This window comes from Apis dorsata, unplaced genomic scaffold (assembly GCF_000469605.1).
Source record: "Apis dorsata unplaced genomic scaffold, Apis dorsata 1.3 scaffold_254, whole genome shotgun sequence".
Classification (NCBI taxonomy): domain Eukaryota; kingdom Metazoa; phylum Arthropoda; class Insecta; order Hymenoptera; family Apidae; genus Apis; species Apis dorsata.
The window spans coordinates 354,926-373,230 of NW_006263532.1; the positions used below are offsets into that span (position 1 = coordinate 354,926).

An 18,305-nucleotide genomic window follows, 5' to 3' on the forward strand; every position below is an offset into this window, starting at 1 on the left:
GATAAACTACATCTCGAAAGGATCGCGTAGAGACTATAAGTACGAGAATGAAAATTCGAGAGACTATCATTCGACACGACCCAAGGCTCGCCGATAAAATTCAGTCGGGGGAATAGCTCCCCCAGGATATCGAACGGATTATAAAAACCGATTTCAAAAATAACCTAACTCACCTTTCCACATCACGATCCAAAAGCGCAGGCGTGCTCGACGCTTTGATACGCCTCTGCGCCTTGCTCAGCCCAGGAATCCGTCTCCTATCCTTTCCAGAATACGCGCTCGAACGTTGATCGTGTAGCGGCTGAAACATAATCGAAATCATTTTACACATTTTGCCGACGCATAATTGCGCGTTGCATCCCTCCCCTCCCCCTCTCTTTCTCTCTTGGCCTAACCAAAGACACGTAGATGCCAAATATAACCCTTGTGATAACCTCCCGCGCGTTGGAAAGTTGGTCGGACGTCGATCTATTCCCATGATTCGACACGCACGAGCGCTCCCGATCGCTCCTATCTGTATCGAGGCTTATCGAGAGATCACGACTCGAGGGATATTAGACGCCTAACGTGTATTTCGTTTAGTGAATTATTTCGTAAGCCCGATGTTACGCCGATACACTGGGTCACTACTATGCCTCCCATTCACGTTCCGGCCACGGGATTGTTAAGTTCTTCTTCAGAATGAATAATAGGATGCGATTCATAATGGATCGTATTGTGCGGACGAGATAATGATGTTAAATATACGGAGTACGGGTTCGATCGGCGATCCCCGCTTTGGAATCGTGGTGTAGAAAGTTTTCTTTTGTATTGGAGATTCTAGATTCGACGTGAATTGTACATCTCTTAATTGTAATCATCATTCTAAAAAATTTGAAATATTTTTTTAAATTAACCATGTGTATCCATCGTGGAAAAAGTGATATAGTCGATAGAGAGATTGTAAGCGTTGAAATATAATAAAAAACCTGGAATTTTCTAAAATATCTCTATTTTTTTAATTTCGAAATAACTTTAAATTAGTGAAATTGTATATATGTATATATATTAAAAATATTTATGATATAAATGCAAAGATTTCGAAATATCGAAATATAGAGGAATGAGAATTTCGTGAAATATTATTGACGAAATTTAACGTTGCCAATTGAACATTTAGATCGACAGAATATCCCCGTTAACACACGAACGAAAATTTGCGTGTCGCAACGATTTCGAAGCGATTTCGCGATGGAAATTCGGGAATGAAAGGGGTGAAAATGGCACGGTGCCACAAAGCTTGATTATATCTGCGATCGTCTCCTCGTCGGATATGATGTTTTGCTAATTAACGATCATTTGTATTCGATATTTTATTCCTTGTTACCTATGTTTCGAATAAAATATTCGAACACGTTACGAACGTGTTACTTAATTATTGCCTCGCGAGATGATAAAAAGAAAATCTAGTTTAGCGTATCGATATCTCGAAATACACGATAACGTGTGGGAAGAAAGTTTCTAAAACGTTTAACTATACATACTCTGCAGATTAAATCCAGATTATAGAATTAAACGTGGAAAACGTGATTTTTATCGCGCTTTCTTTTTTCTATAAATAACACGTAAATTTTAGAATAAATATATAAATTTTATACGAAATACGTTATATAATGGTTAATACTAAGTAAAATAATAAATATTTAATTAATTTTACCTTTAAAATTATTATGTTAAATGTTTCGTTCGAGTAATTTTTTTCGAATGGAAGTTCACCTTTAATATTATCCAATTCTGCAGGATAGCATTGTATGCTGAACCCATGTAGTACATGTACCACAGTGAAATCCATGCAGCTCTTTCTGACGTCTATTTGCTATATATACATACCTACACACAGTACATATAGAAAAGCTGTCGATCGTGACTGTTCGAGTTCGATTCGGAAGCGATTCACTACAACGAAGGATATACTTTCTACCCTGTTCTCATTCCACATTTTTTTATTAAAAAAAAATATATACTTGATAGAAATATATCGACGGGAGAACTTCCATTCTCTTGTATTATCATTGAAAATAATATTACCTTTGCCCATAAAACGACAAAACGTTTCTCACGGGTAAATTTAAATTATTATCCTTTTATCCTTTTATTCGGAACGAACATCGAATATTTTTCGTTTTCTCCGCCTATTCGATTTCGACAAAAACGTGGTTTACGCCATTCGGAAAGGTTCTCGCGTTGAACATAATGGAAAAATGAAATAGGGCCGCCCAATCGTTCCCACTTCGTGGAATTACTTAGCAGTTGAGGCGAATATTTCGGGGGTAACATCGATCGATGTGTATCCACCTTCCGGTTTTCTAAACGAGCTCGGACCACATTTCAGTCCACTCTCCGCGTTTCTATACCGAAGAGAGGTCGAGAAGTCACTTGACTCGTCGAGAGAACGAGTATTGTTGACTGCGAAAGAATTCACCCTCACCGAAATATCTCGATGCCATTGTCTCCCACTCTTAATTACAAACAGTCCTTGCTGCACTCGATTCTGCTTCCCTTTATTGCCTTTTCTACTCGTGATTCGCTTTTTTCATCATTCACCTATCACCCTCCACACTTTTCCTTTTTCCGAGAAATTTCGATGTCCAACGAATTCTTTTCTTATCTCTTGATTCGTAGGTACGAATATATCTCATTTACGGAATACGATATATTTGCGAGAGGATAAATTATGTAGGTTGATGAGCTTTTTGTTAATAATTTCTGATATTTTTAGAGAAGGCGAGTACAAAACAGAGGTATACAAGAGAGAGAGAAAGAGAGAGTCCCAGTTCTGAAAATTGCACAGAGGAGAAAAGTCGGTTAATTGGATTGCTAGATGAACCAAGATCGAGCTATTCAGGTCATCGGTGAAGTAGTTCGTCCTAGGTGTAATATTCGAAAAAAAGTTGTCGCTTATAATAAAAAACAAGCCTCGTTTTTGAGGTTAAATATACTAATAAGTAACTAGTAATAATAAACAACTATCTTGCCTAAAATTTGCATAATAAATTTGCATAATAAATTTGCAAGATAGTTGAATAAAATTATACGTAACGTTTCGAAGAAACCACGTACGATTGAAATTCCAAAAGATTCTACTTGACACGACTGTCGATCATATCAAAACGATAAGAAAATGGAAAAATTTTCCAATTAAGATCACACGTAACACCAAGGATAAACCTTTCAAAATACTATTAAATAGCCAGGTTAAAGAAATATCGGAGAAGCAGATAGGTGGGAAAAATGTTTTACAGCGTTGAATATGCATAGACCGTGCAACCGTTCGTGCTAACCTTTAATTAAAACTTTTAATTAAGGTCGACGCGAGAAGTTCGATGCTATCGAACTGCTTTGTGTCAGTACTCGACGTTTCTTCGAACGTGGCTTTCGCGTGTCGAAATAAGAAAAGAGAAAGAAAAGTTCGATCGATTCGTACGATTTCGAATTGAAAGCGATTCGATCGAGCGCGGCAAAGAACGGAATGGCCTCCTCCTCGTGAAAATATTAGCTTTTGTCTCGATACCACGATTCACGAGCGGCCATTCAAATTCAAATTTATATACATCCAAGCTGGCCAATTCGGACACAAAACGATTCCGCCACCCGGAAAATATGTATTGACAGTGTTTGCTTCTGTTGCGGTACGCCACGATTCAAAATCATGGACAGAACTCACTGACCAAAATTTGAATTTACATTCCCTGCCGTTTTGTCAACCCTTTACTTTGGAGAACAATGAATTTTTGATGGAAAAGTTTATCGATGGTGATCGAAAATTGAAATATTCCGAGTTTAGAAGATAGTTAAAAATTTTTTGGTTAAATTTCACATCCGAGTTTAAAATTATTTATCAGTAGAACGAACGTCAATTAAAAACATTAATGTATTGTATACTATATATGTAAAGTTTTTGGAAAAATAAATTATTGACAGTCATTCATTATTTATCCATAATACAAATTTAGAGCGTTACTTTCGTCGCAATAAATATCAATTAAAGCTGATAAATTGTCACTCTACGATACGATATCAAATATTGACAAATACCTCACAGATTGCGGTTAAATAGGTTCCAAATTATCCATTAATTTCGTATTCTATTTCAATCGAAACAATGCCCCTAATTCATTTCACTTTCGATGTTTAAAACGATGGTCAAATGTCGATTCTGTCTTTCTCTCTCGTCTCCTTTCCGAATAGATCCAATGATCGAAGCGGTTGCAATCGGTCGGTCGAAAATCATTCAGCATGTTATATCCGGACTTGACAGAATTTTTGACTCGGTTAATTAACATTGATCCGAAAGAGCATTTGCATGTTCCTGGTGTTAGATTCCTAACATGCTCAGTAAATCGATAATTGGAAGTTACCGAGGTCACCGCCCAATTATTCATTCGTGTACGATTTTGGTGCCATGGAACGATCCCCGCGAATTCTGATCTCTGCTCGATTAGGCATTCGGGTTCGGTTATTCTGTCGGAAGAAATTTTGATTTAACAAGTGTACAAACCAATCAATGCGTGCTTGTTTGTTCATGGAATCGAATTCGATTATCTCTTTGTTCTTTTTTTTTTCCCTCTCCTTTTGTTATTTAAAATTTAATAGAAAATGAAAATGTAAAAATAAAACGTTTCTTTTGTGTCCTTAATATCTATTGAATTTAAAATTGAACGTTTAAAAATACGCAAAGGAATATTAACCGACGATTGATTTATGGACTATAAAAATTGTCGGAGATATTTGACGTGGATAGTTTTGCAAGTTCGTTAATTAAACATCAATCGAGAAGAAATCGCGAAATAGCAACGGAAAGGGTAAAGCTGAGAAATTATTTTCAAGGATAGACGTCAGACGTTCGATCAGCTAGACACGCGATTCGTAATTTCCTCCATCGAAGTGAATGATAGAACGGTCGGATGAATAATGGCTGCCGCGTTCGACGTCTCAAACTAAATATACGCGGCATAAATATACGTTGTTTACATATGAGTATAAGAGTTCGAATATTCCCTGTATTCTCGATATATTATTATCGACTATAATATTATGTTTACTTTTATTAATCCATTCGTATCTATTTCATTACTTTATATTATATTAAACTGTGAATGGAAATTGTTACGAAAAAAATTTTTTTTTCCCCCTCTATTATTTTTTCAAGCGACGAGAAATCTATCGAAGAAAATTAAAAAATTAATAAAAAACGAAAATGTTAAAGAGACTATGCGCAATTCAAGTTGCACATAGATTGCAGAGGAAATATCGTAGAGGGATAAATCTTGTTAAAATCTTTCCATGACCAACTTTTCCTATTCTATTCCGTGCTTAGGAAAAAGCCACGACTCGTCCCAGTTCCTAGAATCATTTCGTATAACAGGATTGGAGCTTTTAGTATATTAGATAACTTAGTCGATGATAAAATCACTTGAATCACGTATCTCTTCAATTATTTTCACTTTTTTAATGCACGCGTATATACGTTTGTGTTGTGCAATAAAATGCCGGTTCTATTAATTAAGAAAAGAGAAAGGAAAAATTCGATATCAAAAGAATCGCAAGACAGCCGACAGAATTTCATTACTCCTTCAATTACAAACCAACGTTAGAATTAGAGCGTGTTAATACATATCGATTGCATTATTGCGTTTGAATATACGTGTGCAGCGTATCGTTGCTTCCTACGACATGCATCATTCACACGGACACAACAGGCATACCTGTTCGTTAACGTTACTGGTAACAATGTCGTGTCGAATCGACTGTATCTATAACGCTTATGCACGGATCATTGTCAACAAGGGACAAGCATTTAACTGACAATTAAATGGACATCGACATTGTAAACTCGAATTCGCGGATTCTGCCTGATTATCTTAACGATTATCTTAATTTCCCAGAATCACTTTCCTGTTCTACCGCCTATTCCACCTTGCAATTCCACTATCGCGAAATTACTTGGAATTAACAGGAATACGACTCCTCTTCTCAAAGATGACGATAATTTAAACACGAATTTTTTCCAATCCCTTTCCCGGATAAAACCTTATCCAAATTATCTCTATTCTCTTCCCAACATCCATCTTATCATTCCTCCTAACATCAACCTTTCTCTTAAAATCTTTCAAAAGAATACGTCCCAGGAATATTTTAACACTATACAAATGCATAATTGAATTTTAAAGAAAATGGAGAGACTTGATTTTTATCCCAGCCTCCGGATAAAAAGCCGGAAAACCATCGAAACTCCATCCACTTTCCATTCCAACATCGATTTCCCCCGCGATTAAAAGATATCCGATATGAAAAGCTTTTCGACACGCTTCGATCGTCGCCCAAGGCGCTCGATAATAAAGTCGTATCCACTCCGATCCCTCGATGCTGCGTAATCGTTTCAAATTACCTCGAGATAGGTGGAAACGGATGGTACACCGTGTCAGATGCTCGGCATTTCAAACAGGAAGTCACGTCACGGGTTTACGATAACGCGTTTAAAATTTGCATCTCCGCGAGGGAATTCCACGATCCCGCGGCACGAATGCGGAATCCAAGCGTCTCGCGACGATCCGTCGCTCGAAAAACGGGATCTCGATCCTCTCGAGCTCCCTTCGAAACCGGAAACAAACCGGAAGTGGCCAGCGGGATTCCGAGAAATCTGAGAAGTTTATGGAAAATGCAATGCGATATAATGCGAAGTCGTGGCGCGAATTTTAAAACGCGAATTTCGAACAATACGGGACAATACGTCACGTGCCGCTATGATCGATTTCTGAAGCGTTGTTCGAAATGTGACACGCGCCAAACTTTCGTCCGTGGAAAGGTTAAATTGGTTGGAGGAAAGAAACGAGGAGAGGGGGGGGTTAGAAGTCGATAAGTTGCGACGTTTTTGATAGATACCTCCTTGGAAAAGGGGGAAATATAAGGGAGGGTTTTTTTATAAAAGTGATTTATGGTTGGCCTTTTCTGCCTCTGCGAGATGATAAGAAAAAAGAAAATGCTTTTTTTCTTATGTACGAGATTACGGGGCTGGATAAATTAATTTACGATAAAAAATGTAGGTTAGTATGAAATTTCGTTGCCGCGAATGAAATATTTTTATTTCGATTATCATTTACCTTTCTCTGAAATTTTTCGAATTCAGATTTACACGAATTTTTTCAAAATTCAAAATATCCAATCACTTAATTATTTCGTCTATGATCGTTATACTATCTTCTTTATCTATTTCTCTCTAAGAGTTATTTTTCTCAAATTTAAACTTAATCGAAATTTAACAAATGATCATCATCAGAATTATTCAAATATTCTATATATTTATGACAGGATTATTCCAATTATCCACGAGGTAATTAAGTTATCTCGTGTATTTGTTTTTAAATATTTAACGCCCCACATCTCCTCGAAAAGTTACACGCTATTTTCATTTCGTATCGTTGGAAGTTTTAAGAATTAAGGTACATTCCGCTAAGGAGTTGATCCTTTCCAGAAACTGCAAGCAAACGCTTTTAGCTCCGAAAAGCTATGAAACGTTATAAAAGCGGTTCCAGGAACTGTCTTTCTTCCGAGTTTCTTGGATAAACTTAGCAACAGAGGTCTAGCCGTTGGTGATTCGGGTCAGCTTAATTAAACTCTGGGACGTTTTATCCGGGCTAACTGTCGCATTGTTGTAAGTTCGCGGATTTATCCGCGACGATTGTACAGAGAATCGGGAACAGAACAGCTCCTAGTGGTAATTTATCACGTCTGAGCGTGGTATTAATTGGGATCCTTATAACGCTATATGTCGCTAGTATTTCATCGACCCAGAAGAATTTGTAACGCGATAATAATATAGCTGGGGATTTAAAGTTATTTTCCGATTCGCGAATTACGAGAATGTCATCCAGCATCGTCGCTAATTTTCATTTTTTCCAATCAACAGATATCAAGATATCTTTTTCTTAGATAACAAATTAATGTAACAGATGTTATGTTAAAAATAAAAAAAAAAAACTGTTAAAATCTCCGAAATGGAAGAAGTGAAAAAAATATTAATTGATTAATATGATTAATATGATTTCTCCCTACGCTAAACGAGGCTCGTATAATATTATAACGTTATAACGTGAAAGAACGATTCGGGAAATCAGTGATAATTTTCCGGGAAACAGGGGAACGGTAGAAAACGTTTTATCGATCGAGCAACGAGACGATATAAGACGGGTAAAAAGTTCAAGAGAACCGCTCGGAAGTTCTCCTGGGAAAGAAAGTTGCGAGAGGCTGTCGGTGAATCGGCCACGAAACTTATAAAAGAAGTAAGAAAATGTGGCTGATCTTCGAATGTTTAAAACATTTGAAAGCATTCTACCGCCCCTCTCTCTTTCTCTTATTTTTTCTTTCTCCTTTTCTCTTTTTTGAAAACATCGACGAGGGAATGGAAACAGATTGATAACTAGTCGAATATCGATAGGGTTCCAGGAATCCTGTAACTGAGCGATCGGGAGTATCACAATTAAAAGAAAAAAAGAAAAAACAAAAAAAAAAACAATTCAATTTCCGGTAGGGATTGGAATACTCACGGAAACAGGAGCTGTGTGAGGCGTGGCCGCTTCCTGCGTGTGGTGAAGTCGACTGGGACTGGGGCTCGACCTTTGGGAATTTTGCCCACGCTGCCAGGATCCTCCTTTGTTATTGCTGAAATCAAATTAAGTTTTATATACGTAGGAGACATGACAGTTGACAGATGAACAAGTGCTTCGTACGAGAGATCAAAGGTACTGGATCGGAAAGGTGACCAGGAACCGCGGCCTCACGGTACAGATTCCACGGTGATTCACGCGAGACCTTTGACACGGTCGCTCGCGGCTTTCGCATCGAACGGGTAAAAATTGGAGGCTGAGCGAGCGATTAGATCTCTCGATAAATTATCATAGGGCAAGTGTTGTCATCGTGGCAAAGATAGTGGGTAATAAATTACGCCGGTTCGAGGTCTCTCCGCGTGTGATTTACACGTTCGCCTGCCGATAATCGTCCTGCCGATGTATGCCCGACAATGATCTATAACGAGCGGATGATCTATGACCGGAGGATCAAACCTTGGAGATCCTCTTGCTCGCTGCCGATCGTTGGACGAAATCAACGTATCAAACGTTTGTTGCTCGTTCCATCGGTGAAAATCCTATTTGATTTATAAACTCGTTATCGCCTATGCTTTCTACGAGGATGCTCGTAATGGCCGTTTTTTCTTTCTTCGCCGAGTGCATAAACTCACTTTCGAGAGTTCATAGGAGGCAGTGAATATGTCATACAGTGGATTTATACGTAGCATCTGGAACTACCGCGTTACGAACGTGGATTTCATTTGACCGTTATATATAAATTCTGCTCAACATTGAGACAAAATTACGCTTCGCATCATCGGGTATATACTCAGATAAAACTCAGGAATTAGGAAATTCAGATATTCAGAAAGAAATCTCGAATCTCCAAAAAATCTAGAAGTATTAGAAATTCATGTTGCGATAAAAAGTTAAATAATTCGAGGATTGTTACGCATCGAATAGAAATACTAGAAACTTGCTCGTTTCATCCGCATCCGTTAAATTAGAAACTCGCTCGTCACCGATATTGCAACAAACGTCTTCTCGAGCTTAAGAAGGAAGGCACGTCTGCCGTTTCTAACCCGACAGGTTTGATCCGAAACCACTCCCAGTCCACGAGAAGAGATCAGCCGAGAGTCGGCCGGGAACTACGTAGAAAGTAGAATAAATCGATGAACTTCTGTCGCTGACTCGTGATCCTCCAGCGGAGGACGACTCGGCTGTCGATCAACTCGGCGGCGGAGCGTGTGGAAAAAATTCGTTTCGCCATGATGAAAATCACGTCTCTCTCTCTTTCTCTCTCTCGACACCCGAGACGCGTGCACAAGCTCCTGCACTTTGCTCGAGCACCGTTGCTCTTTTCTCGAGTCGGTTGTCGACCGACTCTCGTCCATCGAACGGCCCGTATCGCTTATCACGATCGCCGATAATGACGTATTAGATCGGAGTGAAAGCATCGTGGGAATTGATCGGGTAGCGCTCGCGTGCCCTGGACAAGCAGGAAGCGTTCGACAGCCGTAAGTAAGTAAGGTCACGTCAAGGCAATAGGTGGGGCGATTAACGCCATTAATGTCCGACTTTGTAAGCTTTCCCAGAAGAAACGAGCGATGGACGGATTTCACACGGGAAGCTTGTTATCCGTCGGATTTTTTCCCGTCTGATAATTTGTACGTGGGATCGGTTCTCGAAGAGGGAGGCATGGCGATTTGTTTAACGGCCACGTTTGAACTTTGTGATTGGCCGGTTGGATGGGATGAAGTTCAATGCTGGACGCTCACAATGCTTCAAGTCTAATATTTCGTTTCTTTTTATATATGATATAAGAGGTAATTATATAGATCTCGTCTTGTAGATTTGAATCTGTTTAATATAGTTTTAATTAAAATCTTTTCGGTGAAGAATGTAGCAAAACACAGCATAGAATCTTTTCAACTCTTTAATTGATTTAATGTTAAGTTTTGTTAAATATTGTTTTAATAAGAGTCTGACTTGTGCTCGAAGTTATAAAATATTCTTCGAATGTTCGAAATTATATTCGACTTGTAACACGCTTGAAAGAAATCCATTTAATATATATATCTCGTCATTAATCCCATATATAATTCGGATAATCTTCAAGTAATATTTGCCAAGAAGAGAGACCGAAGAGGATAAGAATTTCTACCTCTCGTTTCGGAAATTGAGACATCGAGACGTCTCTAATGAATCATATGTGTATATGTACACTCTCGGTTGGATATTAGCAAACGTCGCGGCAACTCGCCGCGAGTATTTCACGTATTTCACCGCGCCTTGACTAATCCCGTCGTTATCAAGAGTTTCATAATCATCAGCCACGAGACACGTATTCGCGAACGAGGTCGGAATATTGGCTGGTTTTCGTGTAGAAAGTGCAAGGAACTCGGTCAATATTTCCAAGGCTCGTGTATACGAAACGATTTCAAACGCCATCGCGGAGACAAATCACCGCGGGATCCTTGGATAAATATCTGCAGGAGACTACTACACGCGTTTGTACTTATAATTATCTCGATTGTTTGCCGCTTCGAAATCGCTAAATCTTCCGGCGACATGCTTCGGTTTTTCGGTCGAGGAAATGGGATTGGCCAGCTGATATACCCGTTGCAGTTTTTCAACGTCGAAAATTACGTTCTATTTATGAACGTGAAAAATATTTATCCGAGTCCGGTTTTTTTTTTCCTGAAAAACGGAACAAACTGCAATATAATTACAGTGTTTTGCAATAGTCCAATTAATGTAACAATCTCTGCTGACCCAAATTTTATTACCAAACTTGTTTTGTACGAGAAATTTTAATAATTTTAGAAACTTGTACATGTAGGGATTTCATCATTAATATCGTTCAAGAGCATCTGAGAGAATGGAGAAAAATAATTTTTACTTTCAAAATTTGAAAACGAGGATGGAAAATTATTCTATTAAATGGAATAATTTATGGTCAACAGAGAGATGATTCTTCAGAGGGATTCAAAGATATTCAATTTGAATGGCAGTAGATAAAGTCATTCACAGTAGAACAAAGGAATTTCGGTGGCGTTTAATGATAAAATTGTATCACCACTGCGGGGACGATAATTAAGAATGAATTTCACAATCGAAACGATTGTTTTATCGCGTGGTACAAAATTCCAATGACCGATTCATCGTGCTCTTTGTGTATTTGATCGTCAAATTCATTTGGAGATGCGATTGAATACATTTGTTGGCTGTATCGAAAAATTCGATTTAAAAAAAAAGCTGATTTTATCTGGAAAGCGAAACCTCTCAGGATATTTGCATTATGTAACGAGTTACATCCGAATTAGATAACTCTGATTTATGTAAATGCAATTTCATTCCAACATCTACTCTACTATCCAAATATTTTATTCTCTTTCTGTAAAATTCCATACATATTTACGTTTCAGGATTCCTGTTCGAGCTTTGAGTTATTCATTACCTTACCATACACAGAATTTAATTTCTAAAAAAATAATTATAAATAATTTCAAATGCAAGTGTATAAATATCTTCTCTTGTAACTATTATGCTGATCGATATTAAAACATTCAATAATGTTCGTGACTTTTATTTCTGTCCGTCTTTAAATCGGAAAATCGATCCATCCTTCTTATTCAATGAAGTTTAAAACCATCTCGATCGATAAAAACCTGAAAATAAATCAAATAAATCAGAATCACGAAGCCAAAAATTGCAAAGAGGATTCGAGAAAGATACATACCAAAAGAAGATGAAACAACTTTTGAAACGATCTAATAAATACAAAGAAGTCCAAACAAATGTACTTTGACAAAGGAATCTAATTCGTTACCTCACCTCATCAAAGAAAATTATCCTGAGAAAAAAAAAAAAAGGTAGAAATTGAATTATTGAAAACGTAATCAAGAAACGAATCAAAAGCTATATCCAATATTTATTCGATCGTTACTTGGACGGGGAACAGAGTGTGAAATACTGGAAAGCCGGCTAAAAGCGTGATCGGGTTAAGGACCAGTGTTAAAATCGAAATTTATACGATGCCCTCGTATATTGCTGGTTTTCGACTGGTTCCTCGTCGTTTCTTTTCAGCTGGATCGACTTTCCGCCACGCTACGCAGATAAATCGATGCACCCAGGCCAAATAAACAATCGTATTTATCGCCCCGGGTTCACATGTGGGTGTGCTGGTTACGGGCCGCGGAAACCGGTCGTAAAATCTTACCGGTTTCGCATTACGGCTTCTCTCATACAGCTGCGACCGATGAACCTGCCTATGCGCACGCCGCGTGTACAGTAGTAGGTACGTGTGTGAAATTTTTATTTTCATCGCTCTCGAGAACGCCACCAGTATCAACCACCCTCTTCCGCCGTAAAAAAATCCTCGTCACCGTTATGTTACGGGTGCGACAGAAGGAATTCGAGATGATTTATGCTCGATCATGCTTCGTGAAATCAATGATAATTAGTTAGCGGTCGATGAGAAAATTTACGATGTTCTTGGACGAAGCCAGTGGATGGTGGACGAGAGAGGAATCGGAGTAATGGCGCGGTTGCGTAAAGAGTGAAAGAGGATCGAGTTATTGCATACACTACTACTTTGATGGGTAATTGATGTAATCAATTCGAATTCTTGTTGTTTTAACAATAGAAAAATTGGTAATGCGTTTAAATGAATCTGATTACAACGAGGAGGGATATAAAATTAATCTTTTCCAAAAGAATTTTGTAAAAATAAAGAATCATTTTGATGGATTTAATAATTGAAACGTTAAAAATCTTGTTTTTTTCTTTTCGTTCTTTTTAGCATTCTTTTTAAGTATGTAAAATATTTGTGCAAAAAAGTTTTATTTTAAGAAACAAAATGAAAAAGATAGTGATAAATATAGACGATGATTGGTCGAAGTTAAACTCAAGGATTTAAAGGTTTATAACCGACGAAGAAGAAGAACAATATTGTATCGAGACGAAGTCAACACTTGTTAGAATCACGTTCTTTTAAAAAATACATTTACATCGGTTTTTGATTTTAAAGCGCAGCAGACATTTATCGCGTGAATCAGGTACGAAATATTTAACTGTTTTGAAAACAATGAAAATTCCTGTGAGATACGATTTTTGAGAAAAATATTTCCACGTATTTTTGCGAACATCACAGACATCTTCTCTAAATAAAAACTGCGGAAAAATTTTCAAATAAAACCAAATTCTACATAAAATATATCCTTCCTTTTTTATTTGTTAATGCTTTTTGTGTTCACGTTTCTCTCTGTTTCGTGTATTATAACTTTGAGAAAAACTTTTACTCCAAAATTATTATTACGTCAAAAAAAAAAAAAATATTACTTGCTAAAAATATAAAACAAATTATTAATCAGATTCGTGTTTTAATAATTTAAAAATCGTTATAGAGGGCAATTTTTATTCACTACGTACCTCGTTACACTCTAATATTCAATTAAGCCGGACGTATAATAATTGCGGAATACATAACCTAATTCGTAGAATGTATCGCATAATTTGTTTAATCCGCGTTTCAAGGATACACCGTAACGTGATCGTTAAAACAAAATTACTTTGCTTATTAATACATTTTTTTTTTTTTTCACTGGTATCTCGGTGAACAGTACAAAACAGCGTAGCGAAGCATTGAAAATGCTTCATTGACGTAACGCAATTTAATATATATGTTTTCAATAATGAATCATACTTTCTAACAACTCTTTCGTATCACCGTAATATACGCATTCCAGGCGAGGCTAGTCAGTCTTTTTTTCTTCGTGTGGATAGGATAAAATCGTCTAAATCACGCGTTCGAAAAGTGGGGCATTACGTGTGCGAGCTAATTAGATTTGAAACGAAACAAAATGAGGATACCAAATGCGTACTATGTAAATGCCTTGCTCATTAACATTCATTTTACGAGGGAATAGAATTTGCTTTGGGTATCGATTTCGTATTAATATGCATAACATCGTTAGCTCAATGAATCAAGGGTAAAAAAAGAGCCATGATTAACCGCTGAAACGACGTTACATTGTAATCAAAATCTCAAGGATCGAAAGTATAGAAATATAGAAGATTGAACTTTACTTAACACCAAACTCTTCATTTTATAGATTATTTCAGGAATGGATTTTATCGCCCACGGACATGAATTCGGATATATATAAATCCCTGGTAATCATAAGTCAGTGGATGTACGTGACAAAGAGGATGGAAGATCGTTTTTTCTCATCGAAAAAAAATTAGATCAGGAAATCTCATTTTCACATTTGTAGTATGTAAATCACAAAGTAAATTTACTATCGCTAGAAACAAAGGAAGAAGGAAGAAATTATCTTTAAAATAGTAATAGATACGAAATATCGACATCAATTTCTTCTAAAATGAAAAATCATTAATTTATTACGATTCTTTTAATAGCTAATCATATTTATTTTAATTAATTCTAAGAAGCGTCACTGATCGATACCAAGATAATATCTCTCGTAAGGATCGTGACAAAAGTTTATGCAATTTCGACGAAATTACGAAGCCAGGTAAAGCTTCCGGATCGTGAGAGCGCGGCATTAGCGAATTTTACCGGCGACTTACGATACATAGCAACTTTCGAATTATGATATTATATACGATAGCGTGGAACTTTCGTAGAAATTACGATGTCAAGAAATCATCGGATCGCGGAGTTTACGGTGTATCGACAAATTACCCGGTCGATCATGGTGGATCGAGATACCAACAAAATTTCCACGTCGCCAAGTCGCGATAGTGACAAATTTCAGCGATATATCGTGGCGATTTTCGTGGATCGTGGGATCACGGATAATTGCGGATTTATCCTCAGATTAAAGATCCGAGGGATGTAATAGACTTTAGCGATCGAGTCATCGACTGTAATCCGATTGAATTTTTCTTTTTTCAAGACGGTGAACTTTTCTAACTCGGGGATTGCCTAGTTTTCGAACGTGTCACGGTACTTGAAATTGCAATGATCGCGTGTCGATGTTATCCGATTATGTTTATCTATTCGAAAGGGAAATGATCGCGTAACGACTGTGTAATATTTATCAAGAAACGAAGAGAATTCATTTTGTTAAAGGATTAAATCGGAGAATTTAATTGGAATAAATCGAAATAAAAAGTAACTGTGAAGTTATTCACGATACAAAGTCTCAACGATTTCTCGAAACTTAATAGTTTTTGAGATATATTTTCAATCAAAATCCCTGTTTCCATCACTGTCACTGACATGGATATCGTGAAAAAGGAAGAAATACACGTTGAAATGTTTTTTCGAGAACTATATCACATACAATTTTTATCAAAAAATCAATTATTTGAATATAGTTTACTGCTTCTCAACCTTCAGTTCGCGAATTATTTTTTAATGGTTATTATATTCTAATATTATTAAGATAATCCTTTTAACTCAGCCATTTCGTGGCAAAGAAACCACATAAATTTTTTAAAATTGCCTTACTTTCCATAATAAGATAAGAAAGGATCGACGAATTATTTTAATGTTATAAAACGAAACAACTCAAAAAAAAAAAAAAAAAAAAAATTGGAAAAATTTACACAATTTTTTGTCAACTTTCATCGATGCACTTAACTAAGAATTTGCAGTTGTGTGTCATCGTTCTTCCGGATCGACAATACGTTGAATACTTGTTCTCGTGAAAGTTGATACAACCCTGTACGATGCCCGACTCTACCCGCTACACGACTATTGAATTTCAATTTGCGATATCATCGTCTAATTAATATGATCCCGATGCCAACCACGTGTATCTTACTTGCGTCGCATTCCACACGGTCTATTACCTCAAACGAGACCTTTTTTTTCATCGGGCTTCTGGCAACGATCGCCAGGAAACACGTTTCCCTAAAACCGCATCGATCTTCGCCACTTGGCATCGAGAGGGAGAAAATTTTTCACCGTTGTCAACGCGAGATTGTGTGCGCGTCCCATTCATGTGGACGGGCCACAAAGAGAAGAGGAATTTAGGTGATCTGTCATTTACAAAGGTTTTTCGCGGAGCTTACTCGAGATCCATTTAATGCTTTTCCAACGGAATGGTGTATAATTTTGCCGCTTTTTTTTTTTTTTTTCCGAGGGAGAGCAAACGATATTTATTTTTCACATTCGTTCGAATTTGTCACTGGATAGAATGGGAGTTAGAAATGCGCGATCACGAACAAATTCTAAAAAAAACGTTGACAATTATTTCCTATATTTCCTGTAATCCGTGTTTTTATAAAAAAGGGTTACAATATTGTTACAATTTATATAGTATATTCATTTGAAATAGTAAGACTTTATATAAAGATTATTTAAATATCGAAATCAAAGATTTGTTACGGAAAATATAGGTAATAAGTATAACGATATAAGGATTAAATCGAGTATAATAATAACTCGAAAAATACCAACTTATTTATAAAAGCGTGTTAATTAAAGTGTTTGGAAACCACTGCGGATATCGATTTGCTTTAAATTAAATGATTCGAGCGGGATAAATATTATTTAGAGTGGAAAAAGATTCGCGCAGCGAGGGAATATTTTACGAGGAATCTCATTTTTCTTTTGGATTAAGTAGCCCATTAATTTCTTCGAATATGCTATACATTGATGTCTTTCTCTGATTAATTTAAAAAAAGAAGAAAATTAAAAAGAAATATCTACTTCTTGCTTGCAAGAAACAGCTTGTATAACACTATAACACACGTACCTTATTAATCTGATTGGATATATTAAGAAAGTAACGTTTGAGACATGAAATGTTTAATTGAAAAGCCAGAAGAAAGATCTTTGTAAAAATATCGGCATCTGAGAGAAAAGTTTTCTAAGAATATTTTAGATGAACGCGCTATCATATCCATAGAAAATCGAAGCAATCGTTGGCGTGCAAAGTGCAATCCTATTTGCCAATTCATATTCACGTCGACGGCATGCTCAATCGTGCACGGCAATGCTTTCAATAATACCTGAATAATCCGACGTTCGGGAATCGGACGCACGAACAATGACACTTAACGAGAGTTCGTCATTTTACACTTAACCTTGCGTGCGCGGTTAATCTGTTATCGGCGAATTAATCAAAGAGGCCACGTTTTTCTATATCTACGAAAAATTGAAAATTTTGATTTTGAATGAAATTTTTTTGAAAGTTGAATCATGATTATACTCAGCGAAACACAAAATTAAAAATAATAAAACTTTTAAGATTTCCTCAAAATCGTATTCTTATTAATAAAAAGAATTCTTATATGCTAACTCACTTATATGCTCTACATATTTAAAAAGTTCCATTAGTATGATAACACGACTTATCAGTCGAGCTCGCATAACGAAGCTTTTTTTGTAATTGATTATATGTAAATTAGCCTGACGTGGTTGATTAGACGACTGATAAAAAACTAAAAAGCCACTATTTTACGCAGTATCATAATAAGTATCGAGCATTAAAATTAAAAATATCTTTTTTTTCCACGAACATCTACACGATTCATGAAATCGAAGCGTCCGGAATCTTTGGCCGAAAATCAGCAAATATCCTCGTTGCATGCAAACACGCGTAACACGATTCCTCGAGCGGAAGGAAAAAAATAGAGACTGGAATGGTTCCAAAATTGCGCGCGCAAAAAAAAAAAAAAAATATCAGATCGTTGCAGCTTTACCTGGAATCGCGTCTGCCAGCA

At 36.7% G+C, this 18,305-nt stretch overlaps 1 protein-coding gene across 3 annotated transcripts in view; it reads right to left on the reverse strand.

Annotated features, from left to right (window-relative positions):
- The window catches only part of LOC102677107, an 89,804-nt gene that overhangs the window by 17,979 nt on the left and 53,520 nt on the right, over positions 1–18,305 (reverse strand). For all 3 annotated transcript variants that reach the window (XM_006616175.2, XM_006616176.2, XM_031510683.1), the window contains exons 3-4: positions 8,583–8,697; positions 174–301 (exon numbers count right to left, since the gene is read on the reverse strand). In XM_006616175.2, the coding sequence (XP_006616238.1) occupies positions 174–301; positions 8,583–8,697 (243 nt within the window). The remainder of the gene's footprint in view (positions 1–173; positions 302–8,582; positions 8,698–18,305) is intronic.